A 22,993-nucleotide genomic window follows, 5' to 3' on the forward strand; every position below is an offset into this window, starting at 1 on the left:
TTAAACAGAACATTTTGGTTCCTTCTGTGTACCTTATACATGTTTAATCCAGCAGTGACACATTTACTTAATCTTGATCTTTTCAAAAATTGTAACATTAATGATCCTAATAGAATCTTTAATCAAAGGTGCAGAAAAGTTTGTTTGAAGAGTTGGATTCTTAAAATCCCTTTGAAAGAAAACCTTCGGTCTTCACACAGAGGTTTTGAACAGACAGGAAGTGAATCTTTCCCATAACTTGTTTCACTGAAGAGTAAAAGACCCTTTTGTCTTCTGTCCTTAAAGCTGGTCAGACACAGACGCTACTCTGCAGAAAAGGTAAGAACATCAGTTTTTCTGGCTTCTAACAATGAAAAGCAGTGTTTAGTAAATTATTTCCTTTTTTGGGAACATTCTAACAAGTAGATTATTATTATTAAAATTAAATTAGAATTAAGTTATAATCATAAATGTGATTTAAACCTGAACTCTGCAATGACGAACTATGTGTTCAATTTTATAACCAGACAGCAGGAAATAAAAGATGATTTTATGGGAAACATTATCAATTCATTTACTAAGGCAATAAAATCTTTTTTGTTCTTAGAAAATCCTTTCAATATTTATGATTTTTTTAATTAAATAATAAAAAATATTTTGGGTTGGTGGAGCAGCGTGTACAGGTTTTATACGGACACTCCAGCTTCTTCCCACAGTCTAAAACATGCTTCATAGGTTAATTGGTTTCTCTAATGCAAGAGTCAAAGTCAAGGCCCAGGGGCCGGATCCGGCCCCCAGGGTAAATATATCCAGCCATCCAAATCATTTTACTATACTGTTTTTAATTTTGACAAAATATATTTTTCTGGACAGTAAAATAGTGAAAGTTATTTAGGGTTTAAATTGATTTATTATGGAATAATATTCCAGAACATTTTATTTGTAGTTATGTTAAAAAGTTACGTTTTTGAAGTTTAAAAAATGAGTTTTAGTTTGTTCAATAAATGTTTACTCTGTTGGGCCCGTGACCTTTTGGATTGAGTTTGATAGCCCTGGTCTAAGGTGTGCATGTGGAAGTGGCTGCGTGTCCTGGGACAGACTGGTGACCCGTCCAGGATGTACACCACATTTGCCCAACAATGGCCAGGACAGGCTCCAGCAACCCCGTGACCCCAAAAGTGATATAGCCGGTTAAGAAAAAGGATGGATGGAAAAATGTTTTATGAAAATAACTCTTCAACATTGACGTTTCTTTATTCATAATATGGTACAACTCAATTTTACAACAGATCAATTTGAGATTATATTTGAGTATTTAAGTTCATTTAATCAGCTATACCTCTGGTGCACAGGTGAAACAGTCGACCTCTGATTGGAGTTTGAAGGTTCAGAGCTTGCCTGCTCTTGTGCCTAAGTGCCCTTGGGCAAATGGTAAATGGTTCTTTCCAACATTCTAGAAGGTTCTTTACAGTCTTAAATTCATCCACACTCACTCACTCACACATGGTGGCTCTGCTGCCCAACCAGTAACCACCAGGGGTTCAGCGTAGGGCAGGAGTCAAGCCTGTGATCTTCTGATTAGAGGTTGACCACTCCACCTCTGCACCACAGCTGCAACACACTGAACCCCACATTGATTCTGGTAGTACAGGTTGGCACCCGAGTCCAGCAACAGTGTGTGAATGGGAAATGGGCTTTGGGACTCAATAAAGGCAGACTAGTGTTGTTTAAGTACATCTACATCAGGTTTCTGCAGCCTGCAAGCCTTAAAGAGCTTTTTTTTTCTAAATATCAAGTATTTTTTAACTTTTGACCGAGGTTCACATGGCTCCCTTTCAAAATAAAACAGTCTGTACCACACACGACCATCTCAACACAGCAAATTAGTAGTAAGTAGTGAGATGTCAGCAGGGATTAACAACTACAGTTTGTTGTACATCTCAGGCAGAAATTCTAAATTAAATTAGATGAAATCTAAATTAAGTGACTTAATGGAACAATAGAATCCTAGAATTTGTTAAAAATACATATAAAATCCACCTTTATAATCTGGTAAGTAGGAATTCTGGTGCTGACTGACCTCCAATTGATTTTCTGTGGTACATGTACCAAAAATATATTAAAGTGTTATCGTACAATTTTGGTAAACTATGAAGCCACACCTCTGGATGGGTTATTAGAGAATAATGCCAACTGTAGACAGGAACCTCATGGAGTGATAACTGAACTGTCCGTAAATGAGCTGGATAAAGTTTGATTTAGTTTATTATTTACTTTACAGTTACTTTTTAAAATTAAAACCTTTTTATTTTTTCTTTTAACCAAAGAGCCTCATTTTGAGCCTCAGGTATATCCATTCTCTACACTATTTAACATTTAAATTTGGACTCAAAATAAGAAGTTATCTCCGAGATGTGATTAAATGATTGGTTCACTGTTTGAATGTTTACTCTCCACATATTTTTAGATTAATTCATGGTCACTAAAACAGTTATTTTTGTTAAATTAATTAGGGAAGATGTTTTTAATGCTGTTTGCTTCCCATGTACATCGACTATGTTTAAAACTGCATATAGTTTCCTTCTTGGTTAAAAAAATGCATCCATTGCAGAGCTGGTAACTCCCAGATTACTGTTGAGTGCGAGCAAGGCCACCTGTTGGGCTCTCAGGTTTTACTTCCTTCAGTCTAATCCACTCTTGAGCAAAATGTGTGCAAACCCAGACTTGCCAACTTCCTTTTCATGCTTCCCTCATATTTCTGCCATCCTCCAGCTTCAAGCAACATGTCAGACACAGCTGAGAGCCTCACATCTGAGTCCGACTCCTCTGAAGCCTCCTCACCATCACCTCGTCCCTACCGAGAACAGCCCCCGCCGCCCTACGGGACCCCGCATTACACTCTCCCAAAGCCCCCCACCAGGTACTTCCATTATCCAAGCCCAGAAGCTCCATCGGAATCGACTCCACTGGTTTCCTCGTTGTCCTTTGAAGATAAGGCAGTGAGGAGAGGTTTTGTGAGAAAGGTTGGTGCTCGTCCACACAATCATTGGTTTTAGGAGCAAACACAAAGGTTATCCAACCTTTCAGCATTTATTTGGGGGTTCAGTGACTTTACTGCTTCAAGAGGCAGACATGAAACTGGTGGTTTTCAGATATTTTCCTCTGAACAGCAGCTTGAACTGCCATCACCTCCACTCTAAAACTTCTGTTCATCCACCTCAGTTTCAGCCTGTGTTTCCAGCCAACCAGTAGCATCAAGTTTAAGTTCTTCTAAATTGATTATAGCTAAAAAGAACTATTTGAGTTTTGAAGTGTTCAAGTAAAAACACTTGTGTCTATACTACATCAAAAAATTGACAAAAAATCCTCTTTTTCTTTGAATTAAGATTTTTAGATAGATAGATTAGATAAACCGAACAACTATATTAGTGCCCCATGGGGAATTTAGTTAAAATCTTTTAATGAGATCCACAAAAAATGAATAATATATTTTTTGTATGATGTAGATAATATCAGTTGTGATCTGTTGGTCAAATTTTGCTCAAAGTAATGTTATTTTAAGATTAAAAAAAAAATTAACATGAGTGTTGAGGGAAAAAAAATCACATTATTTACTCACTGTCTCTATTTTAACCCTTTAACACCTGAAGTGTCGCCGGTGACGCTTTAACACAAAAATCTTTAACATACTGTAAATGTTCAACTGCTAACACAATAATGGTTGAAAAGTTACAGTAAATCAAAGAACATAAACACTGGAGCTGCGGTGTTAAAGGGTTAATCCACAAACTTTGTGTAACTGTATCATAAATAATTAATTATCAACTAATGTTGGATTTGTTAAATACATTAAAGAAATTAAAACAAAAAATAGCAGTAAATGTTTTTTCTCACCATAAACTTTTGAAAATTAGCTAAACATTTCCTGCCAAAAGTGTGTATAAGATTTCACATAAGCAGCCATTTTGAAATGAATAAATACATATTAATAAATAAAACATGAATAGAGTATATAAATAATTATCAAAAACATTAGCACAGTTGCAATACAACAAATAGACACATTTAAAAAATGAATAACAACAGATGAGTTATTATCACTATGAACTTGTGAAAATTAGCTAACATTTCCCTCCAAAAGTGTTTTTGAGATTTCATGGAAATGAGCAGGAAATGAGGAGGTTCCAGCAAAATGTTTTATCTGCTCCTGATTCATAAGAATTTTAATATAGAAATACTAGTTAAAGATATTTTGAGCTTAATTTTCTCTATTTATGTCCATCATCATGTGGAAAATACCACAAGAACATGTTATAAACACCAAAAACACTTATCTCATTGAAATGGGCCTTTAAATTTGATGGCTTTCACCTATTTATTGACAACATTTTTGCTCTACCATTCATATCATATATGATACATGCATTTCTGAGACCCCTATCTGTTCAGCATTATCCAAAGTTTTCTTTAAAACCCATTGGATATAATTTGGTCAATTTTCTGTTCATCATTATTCCACTAGGGGCACTAGAAAGGCGTTTCCTGCTCATTCCAAAATGGCTGCTTCCATGAAATCTCAAATGTTAAAAGATTTGATTCTAATTGGAAGCTATACGGTATTCTGTATCTAAAATGAAAGTTTTTTTGCTGATCACTGCTAGCTTTGTGGAGAAATTGGGTGTTGGTGTTAGACTGGGTCAGACCAGACTCTTCCTGAAAGGGGCGGTTGTCACTCTGTGACGTCAGATCGAGATGACTCACTCGTTTTTGTGGCTATGGGAGGGACTACTGCTGATAGTGCATGTTTTGAGAGGATTACTCTTGGATACTTGAACGGATCAAAATACGGCTTTGTATGATACTCAAAAAGTAGAATTTTTATGGTATGGCCCATTTAAAGCACGTTTTTGCCGAATTTTCTTCAAATATCGCCATTATCATGGAGAAAATATCCCAGGTGTTATAAACACCAAAAACTCAATTTTCGTTGGAGTGGGTCTTTAAATTTGATCCACACATTTTTAGCATGGTTTAACTCTGAAATAAATAAATAATTATCAACAAAGTTAGTTGTTTCAATACGACAAAAAGACAATTAAAATATAAAAAACAACAGATGAAATCTCACCATAAAGTTTTGAAAATCACTTTTCCCTCCAAAAGTGTTTGTGAGATTTTACGGAAGCAGCCATTTTGAAATGAGCAGGAAAGGCCCCTCTACTGCCCCTAGTGGAATAGTGATGAACTGCAGGACAGAAAATGAATCAAGACATCCAATGAGTTTTTGAGGACAATGAGATAGAAGTCTCAGAAATGTGTGAATATATATATATATATTCTAAACTTATTTGCTTAACCTTTTTTTTAATAGAGCTTCCATGATCTTTTTAAGTCTGGTTTTAGAGTTCTAAATTCTGTCTAACTTTCTTCATCTGTTCAGGTGTTCGGTCTCCTGACTCTCCAGCTGCTCTTCACCTTCAGTGTGGTGTGTGTCTTCACCTTCTCTCCTGTGGTCAAGAAGGCGGTGCAGACCAACCACTGGGCCTATCTAAGCTCCTTCATCATCTTTGCAGTGGTGTTCATCACCCTCATCCTGTGCGATTCCCTCAGACGCGGTTATCCATGGAACCTCATCGGACTGGTGGGTCAAGCACAGGGTTCTGAAAAAAGGGAAAGCCCAGACAAAGCTAGGAGTTAGGAGTGAAGGTTTGATGTGAAACATCTGACACCAGACAGTCATGCCCTATAAAGAGAAGTAAAATGCTTTTGGTTATGCAGGTGCCTTCGCTAAAAGCCGCTATTAACAGCAGATGTTTGTAATTAAAAAACTCAAAATCTGTACTCAAATAATTCAGGGAAGCAAACATTATCACTAAATCGCTTCAGTTGACTTGAATACTTTAGATGTTGTGATTAAATCTGGGAATTTTGTAGCTTTTCCAGTTTCCAACAGGAAGTTTCCCTGCAGTTGTTCTCAGACTTGCAGTGGTTGAGGTTTGGTTGGAATGTTAATTAAAGTCAGACCTTTGCCTGATTATGTTTGTCAAACAACAGAGTGGAGCAGGAAGCAAACCATGCATGTTGGTGTGCGAGACTTCTGTTGCAGAAGAAGAATAGGAACATGAGACGGCATCTGTTTCAGTTTTTAATGCCACTGGGGTTTTATGTAATGCAAAACGTTTCCCAACTGCAGGTTGTGGTCACCCTGAGCTTGTCCTACATGGTGGGCGCCGTCGCCTCCTTTCACAACACCTCCACTGTGGTCATCACCATGGCAGTGACGCTGGTCATTTCTGTGGCCATCATGGCTTTCTCAGCTCAGGTTAGACACCCGGAAGGAGCTGCTTTTCATCAGAATCTTCACTGCTTTTTGTAAAAACTACAAGAAATGTCTTATGATCTTTTGCGAAAACATGTCTTAGTGACTATAATTAATTTTTTAAAATAAGAACTCTTGGTAGGACCTCTTTTTAACCATTTTTTTTTGCTTACTTAAAGAAAACCTGTCATTGGGTTAAGAATTTATGACTTTTTAAGGGGCTTGTTTTTGCAGTGCATGAGCAGGCCTCACTTATAACCTTTAATTTTAAAAATCCACATTTGAGTTTGAATAAAAAGTCATTTAAAACTTAAAATGTCTTGGTGAAAAACATAAAACCTGCATTTCCTTTGATATAAATAATCATTTGGTTTTGCTTTTGATTTGACAACAAACCTCCTCCCTGTAAAGATTGGTTCTGGTTCCTCTTTATCGAAGGACTCTTATCTGTTCTCCTTTTTGAATCGTAGCAACACATCCTCTCATGATAACCCGTCATGTGCTTCACACCTCGACCGTCACAGACCTTATCTAACATCGTTCTCATCAGCCGAACAGTTGGAGCAGAAACCCTTGCTTGGGGGCAAATTTAACATTTTTTTTTTTGCCCTCATGATTTGTTTTCTCCTCAAAATGACCCCTCCATGCGTTACCTTTTCTAACGTAGCTTTTCCGACAATGAGTTATTTTCATCAGATGTGTTTATTAAGCTTAAACTGTGAAGGAGAGGGACACTTTAGGACTTTAGGGTAAGGAAACACCGTCCCAGCCTGAAGAACTGTCATTTTACTACTGATTTCATACAGCTGCAAAAAAATCCCCTGTAAAAGAGCAGCATCACATTACCCTGATGTCTCAGCTTTTGAAAAACCAATTGATCTCTGTAGCTCAGTGCATTAGTGTTACTTATTGTTTTCAGCAATAATCTGTAGTTTACTTTAGATAAAAGCAGATAATAAGCCTACTTTATATTGTAGTTATCAAAAACTTGTTTTAAACAAGGTTTCAAAAGGCAAGAATAACGTCCTCACTTTAGTGTTTTAATTAAACCACAAGGGCTTTCAGTTGTTTATCAAACAGTATTAACCCTGTATCATTCATATCATATTTATACACGCATTTCTGAGACTCCTCTCTGTTTAGCATGATCCAAACTTTCCTTAAAAACACATTCGATTTAATTTGGTCCGTTTTCTGCCCTGCAGTTCATCATTTTTCCACTAGGGGAAGTATAGGGGCATTTCAAAATGGCTGCTTCCATGAAATCTCAAAAACATTTTGGCGGGAACAAGTTTAGCTAATTTCCAAGGCTTTCTGGTGAGAATAACTTATCTGTTGTCATTCATTCTTTAAATGAATGCTAAATTTGTCAATATTTATTTATTTTACAGTTAAACATTTTTAAAAATGCGTGAATAAAATTTAAAGGAACACACTGATGAAATTAGTGTTTTAGTGTTTTTAAGATGTCCCTGTGGGATTTTTCTCATGATGGACGACATATATAACAAAAACTAAATTGCTTAACTGAGTATTTCTTTATTTAAATTGTGAATTAGGATCAATTACTGTTGTAAAAACCAAGGAGTTGTGCTCTGTTCCATTCAGATGCCTCCACTTGAGGACAAATTGATCCATGAATGTCTTTATTATCCTCGTCTGAAATGGCGTTACACTCAAAACTGTACAGCTGGATATCTCGGATGTTGTTTGCCATTTTTTTGTCGCACCAGTAATGTTAGGTTGGGGTGTGAGGGTCTGTAAGCTAGTGGGAAAGAGTGAAAACAAGGGGATGATGGGAAATTAGTGCAGGCTTACTCCATGTTTGAGGAGTTTGATGAGATGTTTGTCATTCCCAGACTCGGTATGACTTCACCAGTTTTTATGGCATCCTGCTGATTGTGGTTGTGGACGTTGTGATGTTTGGGTTATTCTACATCTTCTACTACTCCCACATCACCAACGTCATCTATGGATGTCTGGGGGCTCTGCTCTATGCACTGGTAAGGACTGAGCTTCCAACCTTGTTGGGTTGTTTTCATGGACTTATAAAGGTAACATTAACATTTAAGCCCATTAAGCCTTTAACACCTGAGGCGTTATCGGTGAACAAAATTAATCAAAACTGTTAGGCTGCTGCTAAAATAGAAGCTAAATTCTAAATTAGGCTAAAAAAAAAGTAGACAACAAATTAGTCAAAAGCGTTAGCATGTTGCTAAAATATTAGGTAAACTCCAAATTAGCATAAAAAACCTTAGTAGTACTCCAAGTAGCAAAAAAGCTAGCACATGGTTTAAATACTAGCTGAACTCAAAAACTGTCAAAAATCCTCAGTAAACTAAATAAGTAAAAAAAAAAAGTTAGCCTGTTGCTAAAATAGAAGCTAAACTTCAAATTAGGTTGAAAAAAAAAAAGTAGACAACAAATTTGCTAAAAACGTTAGCATGTTGCTAAAATATTAGGTAAACTCCAACTTTAAAAAAAATATATTATAAAAGATTAAAACATAGTCCATACATAAATTTAAGGGCTTGTTGTTAATGTACTTAAAGTTTTGAAATTTGAAGCCTTTCACATTCATTTCCTATGGGGGATATCTCCTGGAATTACATTGATCATGTTAACAATTAAAAAAATAAAGTCAATCAAAGAACATAAACACGGGGTTAATCCAGCCTGATCTTGATAAACTTAATAAACTGGTAATAATAAACAAACCTTAAATTGGAGCTGGGATGTTTTGGGAGCACAGAAAACATTTGGAAGCTTCAATACTTTAATGTAGAGTATCTTTCGAACAAAGTTGGATTATAAATGAAAATCCAACTATCCACTAAGGAAAATATATTACTATCATATAATTTTCTTATTTATTTCCAAAACATGTAAGTTTCCTGTAGTGCAATTTTTCTGAGTGTGAAGTACTTTGACTGTCTTAAGCTTACAAGTTTCAGATAAAACAGACAAAAACTTTAAAAGATTCATCTAAACCACTTCCAGATGGGTTTGCCAGCCACTTTATTAGGTCCACCTTGCTAGTACCGGGTTGGACCCCCATCGCCTTCAGAACTGTCTTAATCCTTGGTGGGAGAGATTCAACAAAGTACTGGAAAGATTCCTCAGAGTTCAGAGATGTTCTTCTGCAGACTTTGGTTGTAACTAGTGGTTGAGTTACTGTTGTCTTTCTATGAGTTGGAACCGGTCTGGTCATTTTCCTCTGACATCAGTGAGACGTTTCCTCCCACAAAACTGCAGCTCACTGGATATTTTCTCTTTTTCTGACCATTCTCTGTAAACCCTAGAGATGGTTGTGGGTGAAAATCCCAGTAGATGAGCAGTTTCTGAAATACTCTGTCTGGCACCAACAACCATGCCACATTCAAACTCACTTCAGTCACCTTTCTTCCTCATTCTGATGCTCAGTTTGATCTGCAGCAGATCGTCTTGACCATGTCTGCGACCATAAATGCATTAACTTGCTTGTTGATTAGAAACTTATGTGAATGAGCAGTTGAGCCTAATAAAGTGGCTGATAGTTGTAGTTGCTCCCTCCATCCTAAATCTTCCTTCTCGCTTCAGTTCCTGGTGGTTGACTGTCAGATGATGATGGGGAGTATGAGCCATCGGCTGAACCCGGAGGAATACATCTACGCTGCCCTCATGATCTACCTGGACATCATCCTCATCTTCCTCTACCTGCTGGGGAAGAGATGATGTCTGAACCTGCAGTTAACCCATTCCAAATTCAATGAGGACATACTTCATTATTTTTATGAATGTAATCCAACAATCTCATGACTTAAGGAGAAATCTATTTTCATGTTCCACTGGTTCATCTGTTTCAGCTGAGAGTTCATGTGTTGGAGTGCAGATGAGTTAAAAAAAAACAAGTGAAAATGAGAATTATTAAAATGTTTTATTAATGCATGAATATTAACAAAGAAAAGGCAAGATTTCCTACAGATTTTCAACATTTTACTATTATGACTTTTATTTTTTTTTTACTGAACAACCAGATCAGAATCTGTTTAAGTCTGCAATTAATCAGAAACAACATCTACAACCCTTTTAGAGAGTGTTAAAGACCCACTTACAGTCACAGAAATGAGAGCTGCCACAGAAGAGTCTGACATCGACCCAAATGCTTTAGATCCAGAACTGTTTAAAATTGAAATAGAACTATTTTTGTTAGATGTGAAAAACTAAAGTGAAACCAGGGATTTTTCATGTGGATCATTGTTTTGACAGAAAACACTTTTGTCTTCTGCTTAGCAACATGATGGACTCATCTGTAGCAGGAACATGAATTTGTCCCCTTTCCTGCATCCAGACCGGACCCCAGCTCTCACCGGTGTTTCAGTCTCACCACAGTGAGGAATAGTTGAACTGGACGCGCAGCAGGTACCTCATGCGGGTCTGAGCTGGATTATAGACGATGAACTCGTTGTAGAGGAGGGAGTAACCGCTGTTGTTAGCCACTCCCGTTTTCACTCCTGGCCCCATCGGAACTGTCACACCGTCCCTGAGGACCAAACACCAGCAAAGATTAGAGCAGGGTTCTCAAACTCGGTTTACTTTGGGGCCACTGAAGGCGGAGTCTGGCTGAGTCTGGGACGTATGGGGTTCCATTTGTGCCAAAAATATGTTTTTAGGTCCACTATCTATATCTTTGGTCCATTGTCTATGTCTACTGGACAAGTTTATTGAACATTTGTTCATGTCTGTGTACGACTAAGGAATATCTTCTGCATGTCCTGTAAAATGATAGGAGCTAACGATGCTAGCAACTATTGCTAAGGACTTTTCTGATGACCAGATCCAACAACAATAACAAATGTAAAGTTTTAAACATAAAGCTGAAACATCACAAAGCAAATACAAAGCTATAATTTAAGAAGCGTGGACATGTAGAAGATATTGCTTAGTAGTACATAGACATGAATAAACTTAAAAGTTCAATAAACTTGTTAAATCGACATAAAGGGTGCAAAAACATATTTTTGGCACAAATGGAACCCCATACAGCACTGGCTGCACATGTTTAGGAAAATTAGGTGTGAATATTCACAAAAAAAAGTACTGAACTCATTAATATGGTCTAGAGAGGGGGGTGTCAGGTTACCTGCTCTAAAAGTTTCCCTGCTTCAAGCCAGGTCAATGTCACACCCCCAAGAGCTACAAACTCCCCTGTGATTGGTTGGTTTGTCAGCTCCGCACACAGCTCTGTAAAAGTGCCGTTTATACAAAACTCGCGGACCACACCAACAATGAACTTTCATATTAAGCCAGGGACCGCAAAATATGTTCTTGAAGGCTGCAGATGGCCCGCGGGCCGCCAGTTTGAGACTCCTGGATTAGATCAACATTTTCACAAACTACGTTTCTTATGGTTTTCTATTGTTACAGATTATTACAAGAAGGAAAATCTTCAAATCTAAAACAAAATTCAGCTTCTGGTAACAAGTTAGTAGTTTAGTTTTTTTCAGTCCAATATATTCTAAATTTTTCTTGATTAAAGTCAATAAAAGTAAGTAAAGAAAGCCTCCTAGATTGAATTTTTGTAAATCTTCAGGACTATTAATGAGGTCAAACTTTGACAACTTCTCAATCATATCCGTTTACGATGTGCAAATGAATGTTTTTAGTGTTTTTAACATGTTATTGTGGCGTTTTTCTGATGATAGAAGAAATATGTAAAGAAAATTATGTTTAAAATTACATTTCTTGGGATTTCTTTTTTCAAATCATTGTGAATCCGGAGCAGATGAATAAAATGTAGTTTAAAAAAGATTTTATTTGTAATGTAGAAAATACACCACAAGCTCCCTGTTAAGAGCTCCCCTTCACTGGGAAGGGAAGTGGGGGCGGGGTTGCTCCTTGTTAATGGTCCATAACTCCATAACGACTCATAATGATCGGATTAGTGTGACTTTAAGGTAATTTGAAAAACTTTCAGTTCAATTTAAGACGAAATGTTTGTCGAATGTTTTCATAAATCCATGAAGGAGCATCAGTGAAGAATCAGAGATTAACTTTTCATCTAAATTAGAATTGAAAATGCAGTCATTCTCATTATAAATGGAAGACAGTACAGCAACAACAGTAGTTAAAACCAAAAACAGTGCACATTCTCACTTCTTATGCTATAAAAATGTCATGATCAGAGGCTGAGTCGCTGCAGAGCAAACAGACTCCAGCATCAGGAAAACTTCTTTTTCCATGAAAACTAACAGACATCACTAGTGGTGACCAGAGGATGGCCTCTCAGTGCTTCACGTTCCTCCACAGTTAACAGCTTCCCTGATGCCGATGAAGCTGAACCGCAGCAGTGACGCAGCTGGTTTGGAAAGGCAGCCTTCATAACTGTAAATACCAGATGCTGCAGGATTTTTAATGACCTCCTGGAATTAGCAAACGTCCCGACAGCATTAGGACTTTCGTAGAAACAGACGGTTTGTGTCATGGATGAACGTAAAGAGACCAACTAACAGAGTGACAGAGTTCCTGGGGTCAGGCGCGGTCTGTCCCAGGCCCTTGGTGCTGTGTTTTCCTGCAGGGAGATTATTGGCTTCATAGTCTGCGTCCAGAAGCTCGTTACAGTCACCCAGAGCAACCTGCAGAAAACACACAAAGACATGACAAGCATGAGGGGAATGTGCGGAAAATGACATCAGGATTAAAGTGAGGAGGCTAAAAGCGCCATCTACTGGTAGGATCATGAATCCATGGTGATGAATCAAGATCAACAATTCACAGATCAAACCACAATTCTTACCATTCAAAATATTATCTTTGAATAGTTATCTATTCAATGTCTTTTTATTGGGTGAATAAATATTAAATGAATATGTATTTATCATCATCATTTATTTGTTTATTTAGAAGACATAACAGATAAAAACACAACAATTTTAAAAGAGATAGTTTTTGTCACTTTAAACAAAGTAACACTCAAAAGTTTTCTGTCTTCAGCAGTAAACAAACATAAACATCACTGTTAATTTGGATCACTTCAAATCCTTGAAATAGTTTTCAACGTTTTTTTGGACTGCAGTTCTAGTAGAAAAGATGACAGGAAGACACGGCAACACCTACATAGAACTGGAGCAACTAGAAAACACTCACAGACAGTCCTTATTGGATCTAAAGTCTTAGTCACGACAGCCCTTATGAGTGAATTTACGAGAGGTAACATGGCGGATTAACATAGACGCATGTCCAACGGCTGTTGTAATTTATCCAGGGCTATGAATGTTAACGCGTTGACGCAAGAAAATCAAAACCAATTGATGCGTTAATATTTATTAACCCAAAAAATCTGTCCTTCACTTTGCCTCTGTGGTGCAGGCTTCCATGGCAAAGCACTTTGTCGGGTATTATCCTACTTATCACATGGTCACTTATAAAAGAAGTAAATGTTCTATCAGTTTTTAGTACTTCAATCTTTTTATTTTTTTGGTTTACATCACTTTTTTACAAAAAGCGGACTATTTGATCTGTGGTCCGGCGCGTTGTCACGGTAACGCGACTTAATAAAGTTTGATTTAATAATTGATCACAAGATTTTCCTAATTCATCTTCATTATTTTTTTTTATTCAGATTGTTGCCTATATTCAAAACAAAATCAATTTTTCAGAACTTATTATTTATTAGTACTTAGTATTTATTTCAGAACTTATTTCAGTAACAACTTGATAGTTTTATTTTGAATATTTATTTACTTCCAGTGACAGTGGTGCATTCAGTTTGTTTAGTTTATATACTTAAAATCTGACATTTTTCTGAAATTTTTGAGTGATAATGTATTTTTTTACTCTAAAGATCAAATCAGTAATTTCAGATGTCGCACATATTTTTAAATAATTTTTTTAAAACAGAAATCCGAGTATTCGTATACTCGTGCCGTACTTACTAAAGCCATGGTCAAATGTTTTGAGAATGACATAAATATTACATTTCCACAAGGTCTATTACATCATAACTTTTAAGTGTTTGCCAGATGTTTCTATGGTATAATGACATACAATTAGAAGCCTTTCACAAGTATCAAAAGCTTTTATTGAGAATTATGTTAGCTGGTCCTTTTGTGGCAGAGCTGAAATGCAGTGGAAATGTGGTTTCAGTGATAGAGTTCATTTTCAAGGCAAATAGGGACTATGCAAATATTGCTGTTGAGTCGATCACTCCTCATAACATTCTGGAGTATATATACATTTCCATGAAACTGCAGACTTTGGAAAAGATAGTAGTTGTGTCATTCTCAAAACTTCTAGCCATGACTGTAGAACACATGTTCAATTATTTCATCTTCAATGGAAAAACTAGTGTGAACAAACAGGACTGAATGACAGCATGACACCCACCTCACATAAAAGCAGCAGTCCAACATGGTTGCTCTGGTTGGCGAAGCAATAGTTGGCGCTTTTTGATGACATGTCAGCAAAGTAGATTCCTTTACCAAACTGCAGGACAAAAGAAAGAATTTTAGGGTTTTAAAAAAATAAAGAAGAAGAACATTATTTTTCATTAAAATCTGGACAATTCTGATTTAAAAAGTAGAGTATAAGTGAGCGTCATACCATATAACCTGTGACAGGGGCCTCGGGCGGGGCCACTCGGAGGCCCTTGCTGAGGATGCCCACCCAGTTGGAGAGGCGGGAGCCGTGCCACAGCAGAGTCCTGGAGCACAAACAGGGAACGCTTAACGTGGAGAAAACACGAAGGTCCTAAAAGGATCCCTCAGAGTTTTTCTGACCTGTTGTGCAGATCTGAGAGGAAGCCTTCGCTCTCCCCGCATCTGTCCACGGAGAAGATGTCCAGCACCGACATGGTGTAGTCCCGGTGGGTGGGGGCGTGAGTGGACTGTAGGTACTTCTCTATCACCTTCACAAAGAGAGGAGGGAGAAGTTGAATGAAAGAATGGAGAGTTTTCACTTTAGATTTATACTGACTTCTCATTTTTGTAAACATTTATTGAATCTACTGTGTTATTTTTACTATTGTAAAATCGTCTTCAGTGCTATTTTAATTCTGATTATAATGTTTTAGCCTAAATCTAAAAGCCTGCGTCATTTTCAAAAAATATTTTCTGCAGAGCAGCAGAACATCAGTTGAAAATCGCCTCTGGGTGGTGGGTGAGACTGTTGGTGCAGAAGTAACCCTACATAGATATCCCATTATCCCTATGTTTACACTCCCTCCCACAAGCTTATAGCACATCACAAGCACAAATTAACATTAGCAAAGCAAGAAAAAAAAAAGTCGAGCAATATCAGAGGTATCTAGTGGTAAAGTTTTGATCCAGATTCCAGCTTTAAAGAGGAAAATGAAGACATTGATGGATCTGTTTGACTGTAAGTGGATGATTTAGAGTTGGAGCAGAGCAGGGAGACTTTGGCAAACCCATCGCAGTTACGCCTGAGATTTTTCAAACTGCGGGTTTTTATCTGCTCCTGATCCAACACAGTTTTAACAAAGATATAATCAGAAACACAGTTTTAATCCTAAAATATTTTATACATGTCCTCCCTATTGAAAAAATGCTACAAGAACATGTTAAAAACTCAATTTTCATTTGGAGTGGGTCTTTAAAACTGCAAAGGGTGAAACAAACTCACAGTTAATCCCATAGATTAAGAATCAGATGTCACTACAGTTCTTATGAGAGTTAAAGTCATGGGTCACTTTGTAAAGTCACAAATGTCCCAGGAATGGGTGGACCAAAGATCAAGTCTCCGGTATCATTTTTTTTAGGAATTTTTTTCTTCTCAAAATCCTAATTTTTCAGTCATTTTCAGGCATGTTTTTAGGATATACCACAGTTGAAAATAAAAGAAAGCTACTCTAATTTATCAGGTGTTGGCAGATTTTGATCTATTTTTTTATGACAAATACTTTTTATTGGGTATAATATATCGAGTAGAAATTACCCAGTAAAAGTGATAATGTAGCTTTTTATAGCAAAAGTGTTCTAGGGTTAACCTGACTGTTATAATCCAAATCATCCCGGATCACTAACGCTGGAGCTAACGCTAGCTTTCCACGACAGGGATGAGACGTAGAGCTGCAGAAGATTTTTTCTGACCAATTGAAGTTGCTTCAATTTCCGTGTTGAGAAAATCACTAAAATCAGAGCTAAAGTCAGACAATTTCAACGTGAAATGAATAACTGTTGTGTTATTATCTGACGTAGCTCCTCTTTGCTTTTGCTCTTAACCGTGTCTGATTCCTGCAGGATAATAAAGGTTAACAAGGACAAAAATCATTTGAAACCGGCAAAAATAAGTATAAGGGAATGATTATTTTCACGGAATTATCTAAATGTGTACAGCCAGAGTTAAACTTTTGTCTTTACCGCTCTTATTTTGAAAGGTGAAAATACGTGAATCTACTGGAATGATCGTGTTAACAATTAAAGCTTCCCGTTAGCCGACCTTGAACTCAGAGCTGGTGGAGTCCAGCGGCAGCAGGTTGCACTTCAGAGAGTGGTAATGTCGGTCCAAAGGATGCTCGTCGCTGTCTGCGGCGGACTGAACCATCTTCACTGCGATCTGGATGTCACTCAGCGCCTTCAACAGAACACAAATGCATCATTCGCAAACTCAGTGCTCAGCATTTAATGCTTTATTTAATTGCAAGAATAATTCACCTCCAGCAGAGAAATCTTCTCCTTCAGCTCAGCATCTGTACGGATGACCGGAGGAGGTCTCAATCTAAAACCAGAGATTTTCTTTTATTTAAGTAGCTGCTCCACAGACGTCCCGTTGTGCTCATCTCATACCCAAAGTCATGAGGGATGCGGGTGTAAAACTGGTTGCACGCTTCCAGCAGGTCCCGACTGCTGCCCTTCTTCTTTAAGCACTCCTCAATCTTCTTCAGAGCTGCATAGCCGGCACGTATCTGCTCTGAAGTCAGCTTACCTAAAGGAGAAATGCTTAATATGGTGTTTTTCAACCAATCCTGCAGCACACCGGCATCCAAAAATGTAAAAAAGGAGAAACTCCAAAGTTTTTTGTTATAATTAAGGCAGAAAAAACAGAAAGTTGCAGCAGTTTTCCTAAATGTTTTAATAAAAGTTTGTAATAATAATTTTAAAACTAAATTTCTTGAAAATTTGCCCAGGTAGTTGTTTTTGCCTCCAGTTCAGAGCAATTATATTTTGACCACACAAAATAATAAGAATAACAAATAAGATAAAAATATAAATCATAATATATTCTTTCTAAACTGTGATTTTTTTTTATGTTTATGCTACAGTAACTGTAATTTTGAAAAATTATATCATCTTTTATACATAGATTTTTTTCTTACACAGAAAAGACTTACATATTTAAGTATATGTTCAATTGTAACAACACAAAAAGTGAATATTTTGAAGTTTTATTCATTTTTTTTAGTCCTACTCAAAATTGTAACATTAACAAAAATGTTTTCTTTCTTTTTGGGTGAATAAATGGTTTCAATCTAGTTTAAATGCATCCGTTAGCCACTAAATCTTAATCCTGTTTCTTTCTATTTTACTATCATTTATATTTAAACTTAACTTAAAAATGACTGACTTCTGAAACTGAATTTGTCCTTCAATCCGGGCATAATTTTAAACCAGCGGTTCTCTTTATAAAGACGACTTGGACAAACACTGGGATGTTAGTAATAGACACAAACCTTGAAGGAAAACTGAAATGTTTTCTCTGATTTCATCAAAAAGATTTGAAAACTGAGAGAACAGATGTTCGACATGTATGTTCGTTGTGCTTCAATGTAGCGCAGAGATGCTGTCACTTTAACTCAATGCATCATGGGAGATGTAGTACTGAGCTTCAGTATTTTGTTCACCTTCTAAACGGTCTGACACCGGATCCTGCGGGAAGCTACACCGCCAAATATGAGCAATTATAGTTGAGGATCCAAATCAGAACCGTTAAGTGAAAATGGGAAACTGCTTTAGAAAAGACAAAATTCCACAATTTGAGCTCCAACAGACCAAGAGGAGCCTTCCGGGTGTCGAACTTCATCTCTAGCACGCACTCCTCCATGGCTTTGAGGTCACAGATGAGCTCCAGGAGAGACTGAACCTTTGGATTCAGCTTGCAGCTCCTTTTTTTGGGAGCAGCGTCTACCGTCGTCGTGTTCTCCTCCTGAAAAAAAAAGAGGTCACGAACACTTTCGTGCATCCTTGACTGAAGAGAGTTTTTGCTTCAACCAACCTTCTCGTTGGTGCTGTAGTCCATGAACACCATGTCATACTTCCCAGCCACTTTCTCAAAACTCCCCCGTTGTTCCCACTCATTCTTGGTCTTATCGAAGAACCTGCAGCAAAAAAACAAAGTCGCTCAGAGTCTTCCATCCAGACGCCAAACAGCTGAGTCAGAACATCTCACTTCTTCTTGAAGACGTCCTTGGCCTTCAGCAGATCTCCACCACACGCCGTGAGGCTGTTCTGACCCACTTTGCCCACTGTGGAAGCACCAAAGAAACACTCTGAGACAACCGCATCAGAGAAGCTCTTTGTTACAGTCTTCCTGAGCTCATGCAGGACTCAGAAAGCTGCAGAAGGAACTCGCCTCTGCCCCAGCGCATCCACACGCTGAAGGACTTGGAGGCGTCGTCCTCCAGAAGCTGGATCAGGTAGAACTTATTGTTGTTGAACTGAAGGTTTGTCTGCAAAATGAAACCATCATAAAAAACTACTGTTAGCTTTTAGATAGATTCAAAATGTGCTGCAGCTTTCTTAACAATATATATATATATATATATATATATACCGTATATATATATGTATTATTTCTCAGAATGTTGCATTTTGAAAAAGCTTGAAACAATAATGAAGGTTTTTAAGTTTGTTAAAAATAGGATTTTTTTTGTCCATTTTGTGACAAAACTATAACAAGCTTTGTTTAAGGAAAGCAGTAAGATTAAATAAGGAAAAGCAGCATTATAACCTGGTTCAGCATCACATCATAGACGTCGTTTCCTTCACTGTAAACATGAGCCTGAAAGAGAATAACAGTTACACACATCTTCACTCGCTAAAACCCCATCATGAGAAAAATGCTTCAAGAACATACTGAGAACACCATGAAAAACTGCATTTCTGAGAATTTCTTTATTCAAATCAATGTGGATCAGGAGCAGATGAAGGGAACGCCATTTGAAAAAGAGCTTATTTGTGATGTAAAAACACAAGCTTCCTGCTCCGCTCCACTCTGATGCATCCACTCTCAGACAAATAGATCCATGAACGTCTTTGTTTTCCTCGTCTGAGCTGGAATCTGGATCAGAACTGTAGAAATGGATAGTTCTGTTTAGGTAGTGAGGGGCTGTAAGCTAGTGGGGGACAGTGTAAACAAATGAGTGACAGGAAATGGAGGTGGGCTGACTTCCTGTCAACAACTCAAAGGTGAATTTCTAATGAACTTTTGCTGCTCTGCAGAAACTATGTCCCAGAAAACGACACAAGTTATTTTTATTTTGGCTAAATTTGCATAATTATAATTAAAAGACCACTGGAATTGGTTTGAAAATAGATGAAAAGATGATTGGAGTCTTTAAAATGTCATCCTGATGAAAAAAATCCTTAAAGTAGAGACTTGTATGAATTATCTCAGTAGCTTTAACAGGGGTGTCAAACATATGGCCCCCACTTTGTGTAATCTGATCCAGACACGAAGAGAAAAAAATATAACTATGTTGAAAAAAAAAAGCAAGTTTCCAGTCCATACCTGAGGCGAGTTGTGGTTCTTTAAATAAATGATTGCAATGCGCGATTCTGCCACTAGGGGAGCAAAGGAAACGAAACCAAAGCAGGGAAAAATTTTTAGACATGGATTTGAATTGATGGCCTGATGAAGGCCAAACCATGTCGAGTTTCAGAAGAGAAAGGGAGATTAACTCCAAATTCTTATGATCACAAATGTTTGCAAGTTTGATTTTGTTAAATTTGGTACTGAGGCATCTCCATGGTTCCAGCCTCTCCAGCAGCAGTTCCTCATAGAGTTCAATAATTAAAAACGGAGTAAAGGAATACAGTTTGGATTTGAATATTTGACCTGCTGTATTCTCAAAGCACAAAGGACAAACTGAACTTGGCTTAAAAGGTTTCAAGTCTCATGAGATCACAGAAAAAATACCTTTCCGAGTTTAGCTTTGCATTCCGCGTCCACTGGAGCTCTGCCCTTCATCACCACCGTCTTCACCACTGTTTTCAGGAAAACAACATCACTGCGCTGCATTTTCAATCAGACGTCCATCTTTTTAATGGATCAATTAGCTACTGGATATTTCAATAGTTGTTTTTATTGACGCCTAAATTCTACCTTCAGTGTTTCCTTCTTGCTTTGGTGTTTCTTTGCTTTTGGTCTGACTCTTGCTTTGTCCTCTTCTTTTCTTCGTTACAGGTTGCTCTTCTGTCTCCTCCTCTTCCTCTTTCACCTGAACAGGTTCTGGTTCAGCTTCATTTAAATGTTCTTAATAAAAACAGAAGTAGGAGCCATCTGAGTCATTTGTCCTCTGGAAGTTAACTTTGATTATAAATATTGGTTGATTAGCTGACCTCAAAGAGGTGTGTTTCTACTAAAAGAACAGGGTTTTTGACTGCTGTTGTGGAAGGAAATGGATACTTTATTTATTTGCATTTCCATTAAGCAAATGATCTTACACAACTTTTGGAAAATGAAAACCAATTAAAAAGAAAACGTGTTTTTCTGCCCCTTTTACATTCTTAGAAAAAGCAAAACAGGAGTGACAACGTGATTCAAGTCTGGGTTTGTGGAATTAAGCAACATAATTCATTGGTTGTATTATTTTAAACAGGTTTTTTGAAGCCATTCTTTTTTATTGATTGTTAAAATTGATCAATATCTTGACCTCTTGAATTGAAACATCTTTGTTCTGAATTTCTGAACACACAGATTTTTTTTTCTGCTTATCAATTTGATTTTAAACTCCATACATCTCTGCAGTGTGTAGCCTCCTTCACTTTTCTTAAAACTGTTTTTGGATCGGCTGATGTTATCTGCATGTGCAACCAGCACGAAAACTGATGAAATTCACAATGCACATTGCCTCCATGAATTTTAAGTGTGTCCAAGGCAAAATATTATTGCATTGTATTTAAAGTTCCATTAGCTGTCACACACCTAAGTGAGTGAATTGTGTTCTCCGCATTTGACCCATCCTCTGAGGGAGCGGTGAGCTGCAGACACAGCTGCACTCAGGAACCATTTGGTGGTTTAACCCTAACTGAGTAACTTTAATTCTAATCTTAACCCTCCTCTGGGTCCGTGCACCCAAGAAAAATCGTTCTGCACAGAAAATAACGTGGGAATAGTCACTTTCTTTTTGATATTGGGTGGTAATGTTTTCTGTTAGCTCTGTATAGAACTTGTGTGGTGTTCAAATCAACAAGGTCATGGAGTTTAAAAAGTCTGAATTGATTAAATAAATTGTTTGTATGATCAAGATAACTGACTTTATTTTGATTTTCTGTAGAATAAAATGTTTGCATCATGAGCACAAAATATGTGTTCAAAGTTTTGAAACACTGAATATATCCTTTATGTAAACATATAATAATAGCGGGCTCAGATTTGATGCTTGAGGGACACCACAACTAATCTCCTGGTATGAATTCATCACGCTTAACAAATTGCTAGCTTTACTGAACTCTTTAAGTCTCTTGTTTTTAATTCTACCCAAAGCTTTGCTAGTTTAAGAAAAATATTAGATTTTTTTTTTTATTTTTTATTATTGATTTCTTCTTGATATGGAAAGTCTTAGAGCGGCTGGAGGAGTGTGTATTCATTCTACATACCTGGTTTCACTGGCTGGTTGCGAACTCTCCTTCGGTACTTTGTGACCGGGTTGATCTGGACCATGTTCTTCAGATCCACCTCGTATGCGGTTCCTGACCCCGCGTTCAGAGTGACGGCCGGTTTCCCCGCAGACAGAGCCGAGTTGAGCAGGGCACACGCCGCAGACGGGTATGACTCCCACCGGCCTCCGTCTCCCTGCCACTGCCATTCTATCAAACACAGAATACCTGTCACGCAGGTGCCGCTTTCACGTAAACACACGCAGACGTCCAGGTCTGAAGCTTTCATCTCCCACATTTCATTTTTTATAGATAGAAAACCCAATGTATGTTCTAGGAAAACCATTAAAGCATTTAAAACCAGTGTATACACGGCTCTAGTCCAGACATGTTCAGCCCATATTCTGCGACAGATATCAACACAAACCTGCCATTGACTCCACTTCTTCATTTTCTGATAAACTTTGGTTTTTATTTCTTGAACCCCTAGTTCGCCTCATGGGGTAAAATGTAGACACAAAACAAGAGACCTGAATAAAACAATGATGGCACCGGAACGAGGCGGGAAACTTTTTTCTGGTGATGTTTCCTAGTCGGAGATGTGTTGAGGATGTCCTATCAAAGATCGTTTAGGCCCAAAGAGGCTTACTCAGTTGAAAAACGGAGCCCTCAACATGACTACATCGTTCCATTTGCGAACCCATAAATAATCTTCTTTCCAATAATGATGCAAAATAAACGATGAGTCTACGTTTATTAATTACATACATATTTTGGAGTGTTAATTTAAATTTTAAACAAAATATGATGCTTAAAATCAAGTTAAAGGAATTAAAAAAACAAAACAGTTCTGCAGCATCACAAAATATGAGAAGAGTGAGCA

The 22,993-nt window shown here is 37.4% G+C and overlaps 2 protein-coding genes across 3 annotated transcripts; one reads left to right on the forward strand and one right to left on the reverse strand.

Moving 5' to 3' along the window:
- The first annotated feature begins 246 nt into the window (after positions 1 to 246).
- si:ch211-284o19.8 (protein lifeguard 1) lies at positions 247 to 10,213 on the forward strand. 2 transcript variants are annotated; one of them, XM_036216440.1, is made up of 6 exons: positions 247 to 318; positions 2,752 to 3,002; positions 5,420 to 5,620; positions 6,173 to 6,301; positions 8,158 to 8,301; positions 9,878 to 10,213. In XM_036216440.1, the coding sequence occupies exons 2-6, from the start codon at positions 2,763 to 2,765 to the stop codon at positions 10,010 to 10,012; spliced, it is 849 nt and encodes a 282-aa protein (XP_036072333.1). In that variant the 5' UTR covers positions 247 to 318; positions 2,752 to 2,762; the 3' UTR covers positions 10,013 to 10,213. The 2 variants fall into 2 exon arrangements, with proteins under 2 accessions (XP_036072333.1, XP_024137896.2); XM_024282128.2 differs by lacking the exon at positions 247 to 318 and having other exon boundaries at positions 2,462 to 3,002.
- Positions 10,196 to 22,743, reverse strand: parp2 (poly (ADP-ribose) polymerase 2). The gene is made up of 17 exons (XM_024281551.2): positions 22,538 to 22,743; positions 22,111 to 22,320; positions 20,615 to 20,764; positions 20,429 to 20,496; positions 19,241 to 19,291; positions 18,863 to 18,959; positions 18,680 to 18,755; positions 18,506 to 18,608; positions 18,283 to 18,436; positions 17,080 to 17,218; positions 16,948 to 17,011; positions 16,733 to 16,867; positions 15,055 to 15,182; positions 14,879 to 14,978; positions 14,663 to 14,761; positions 12,788 to 12,912; positions 10,196 to 10,820 (listed from the first exon to the last, which is right to left on the reverse strand). Exons 1-17 carry the CDS (start codon positions 22,608 to 22,610, stop codon positions 10,661 to 10,663), a joined length of 1,932 nt encoding a protein of 643 aa, XP_024137319.1. The 5' UTR covers positions 22,611 to 22,743; the 3' UTR covers positions 10,196 to 10,660.
- Between the last annotated feature and the right edge of the window lie 250 nt (positions 22,744 to 22,993).

The sequence above is a fragment of the Oryzias melastigma genome, linkage group LG17, assembly GCF_002922805.2.
Source record: "Oryzias melastigma strain HK-1 linkage group LG17, ASM292280v2, whole genome shotgun sequence".
NCBI lineage: Eukaryota > Metazoa > Chordata > Actinopteri > Beloniformes > Adrianichthyidae > Oryzias > Oryzias melastigma.

Coding starts and splice junctions, on each gene's coding strand:
- si:ch211-284o19.8 (XM_024282128.2), top strand. CDS start 2,721: ATGCTTCCCTCATATTTCTGCCATCCTCCAGCTTCAAGCAACATGTCA. Junction 6,302..8,157: donor TCATGGCTTTCTCAGCTCAG/GTTAGACACCCG, acceptor TGTCATTCCCAG/ACTCGGTATGACTTCACCAG. Junction 8,302..9,877: donor GGGCTCTGCTCTATGCACTG/GTAAGGACTGAG, acceptor TTCTCGCTTCAG/TTCCTGGTGGTTGACTGTCA.
- parp2 (XM_024281551.2), bottom strand. CDS start 22,610: ATGAGGCGAACTAGGGGTTCAAGAAATAAAAACCAAAGTTTATCAGAA. Junction 17,012..17,079: donor CGCATCCCTCATGACTTTGG/GTATGAGATGAG, acceptor CTCTGGTTTTAG/ATTGAGACCTCCTCCGGTCA. Junction 15,183..16,732: donor CCACCAGCTCTGAGTTCAAG/GTCGGCTAACGG, acceptor CTCTTTGTGAAG/GTGATAGAGAAGTACCTACA.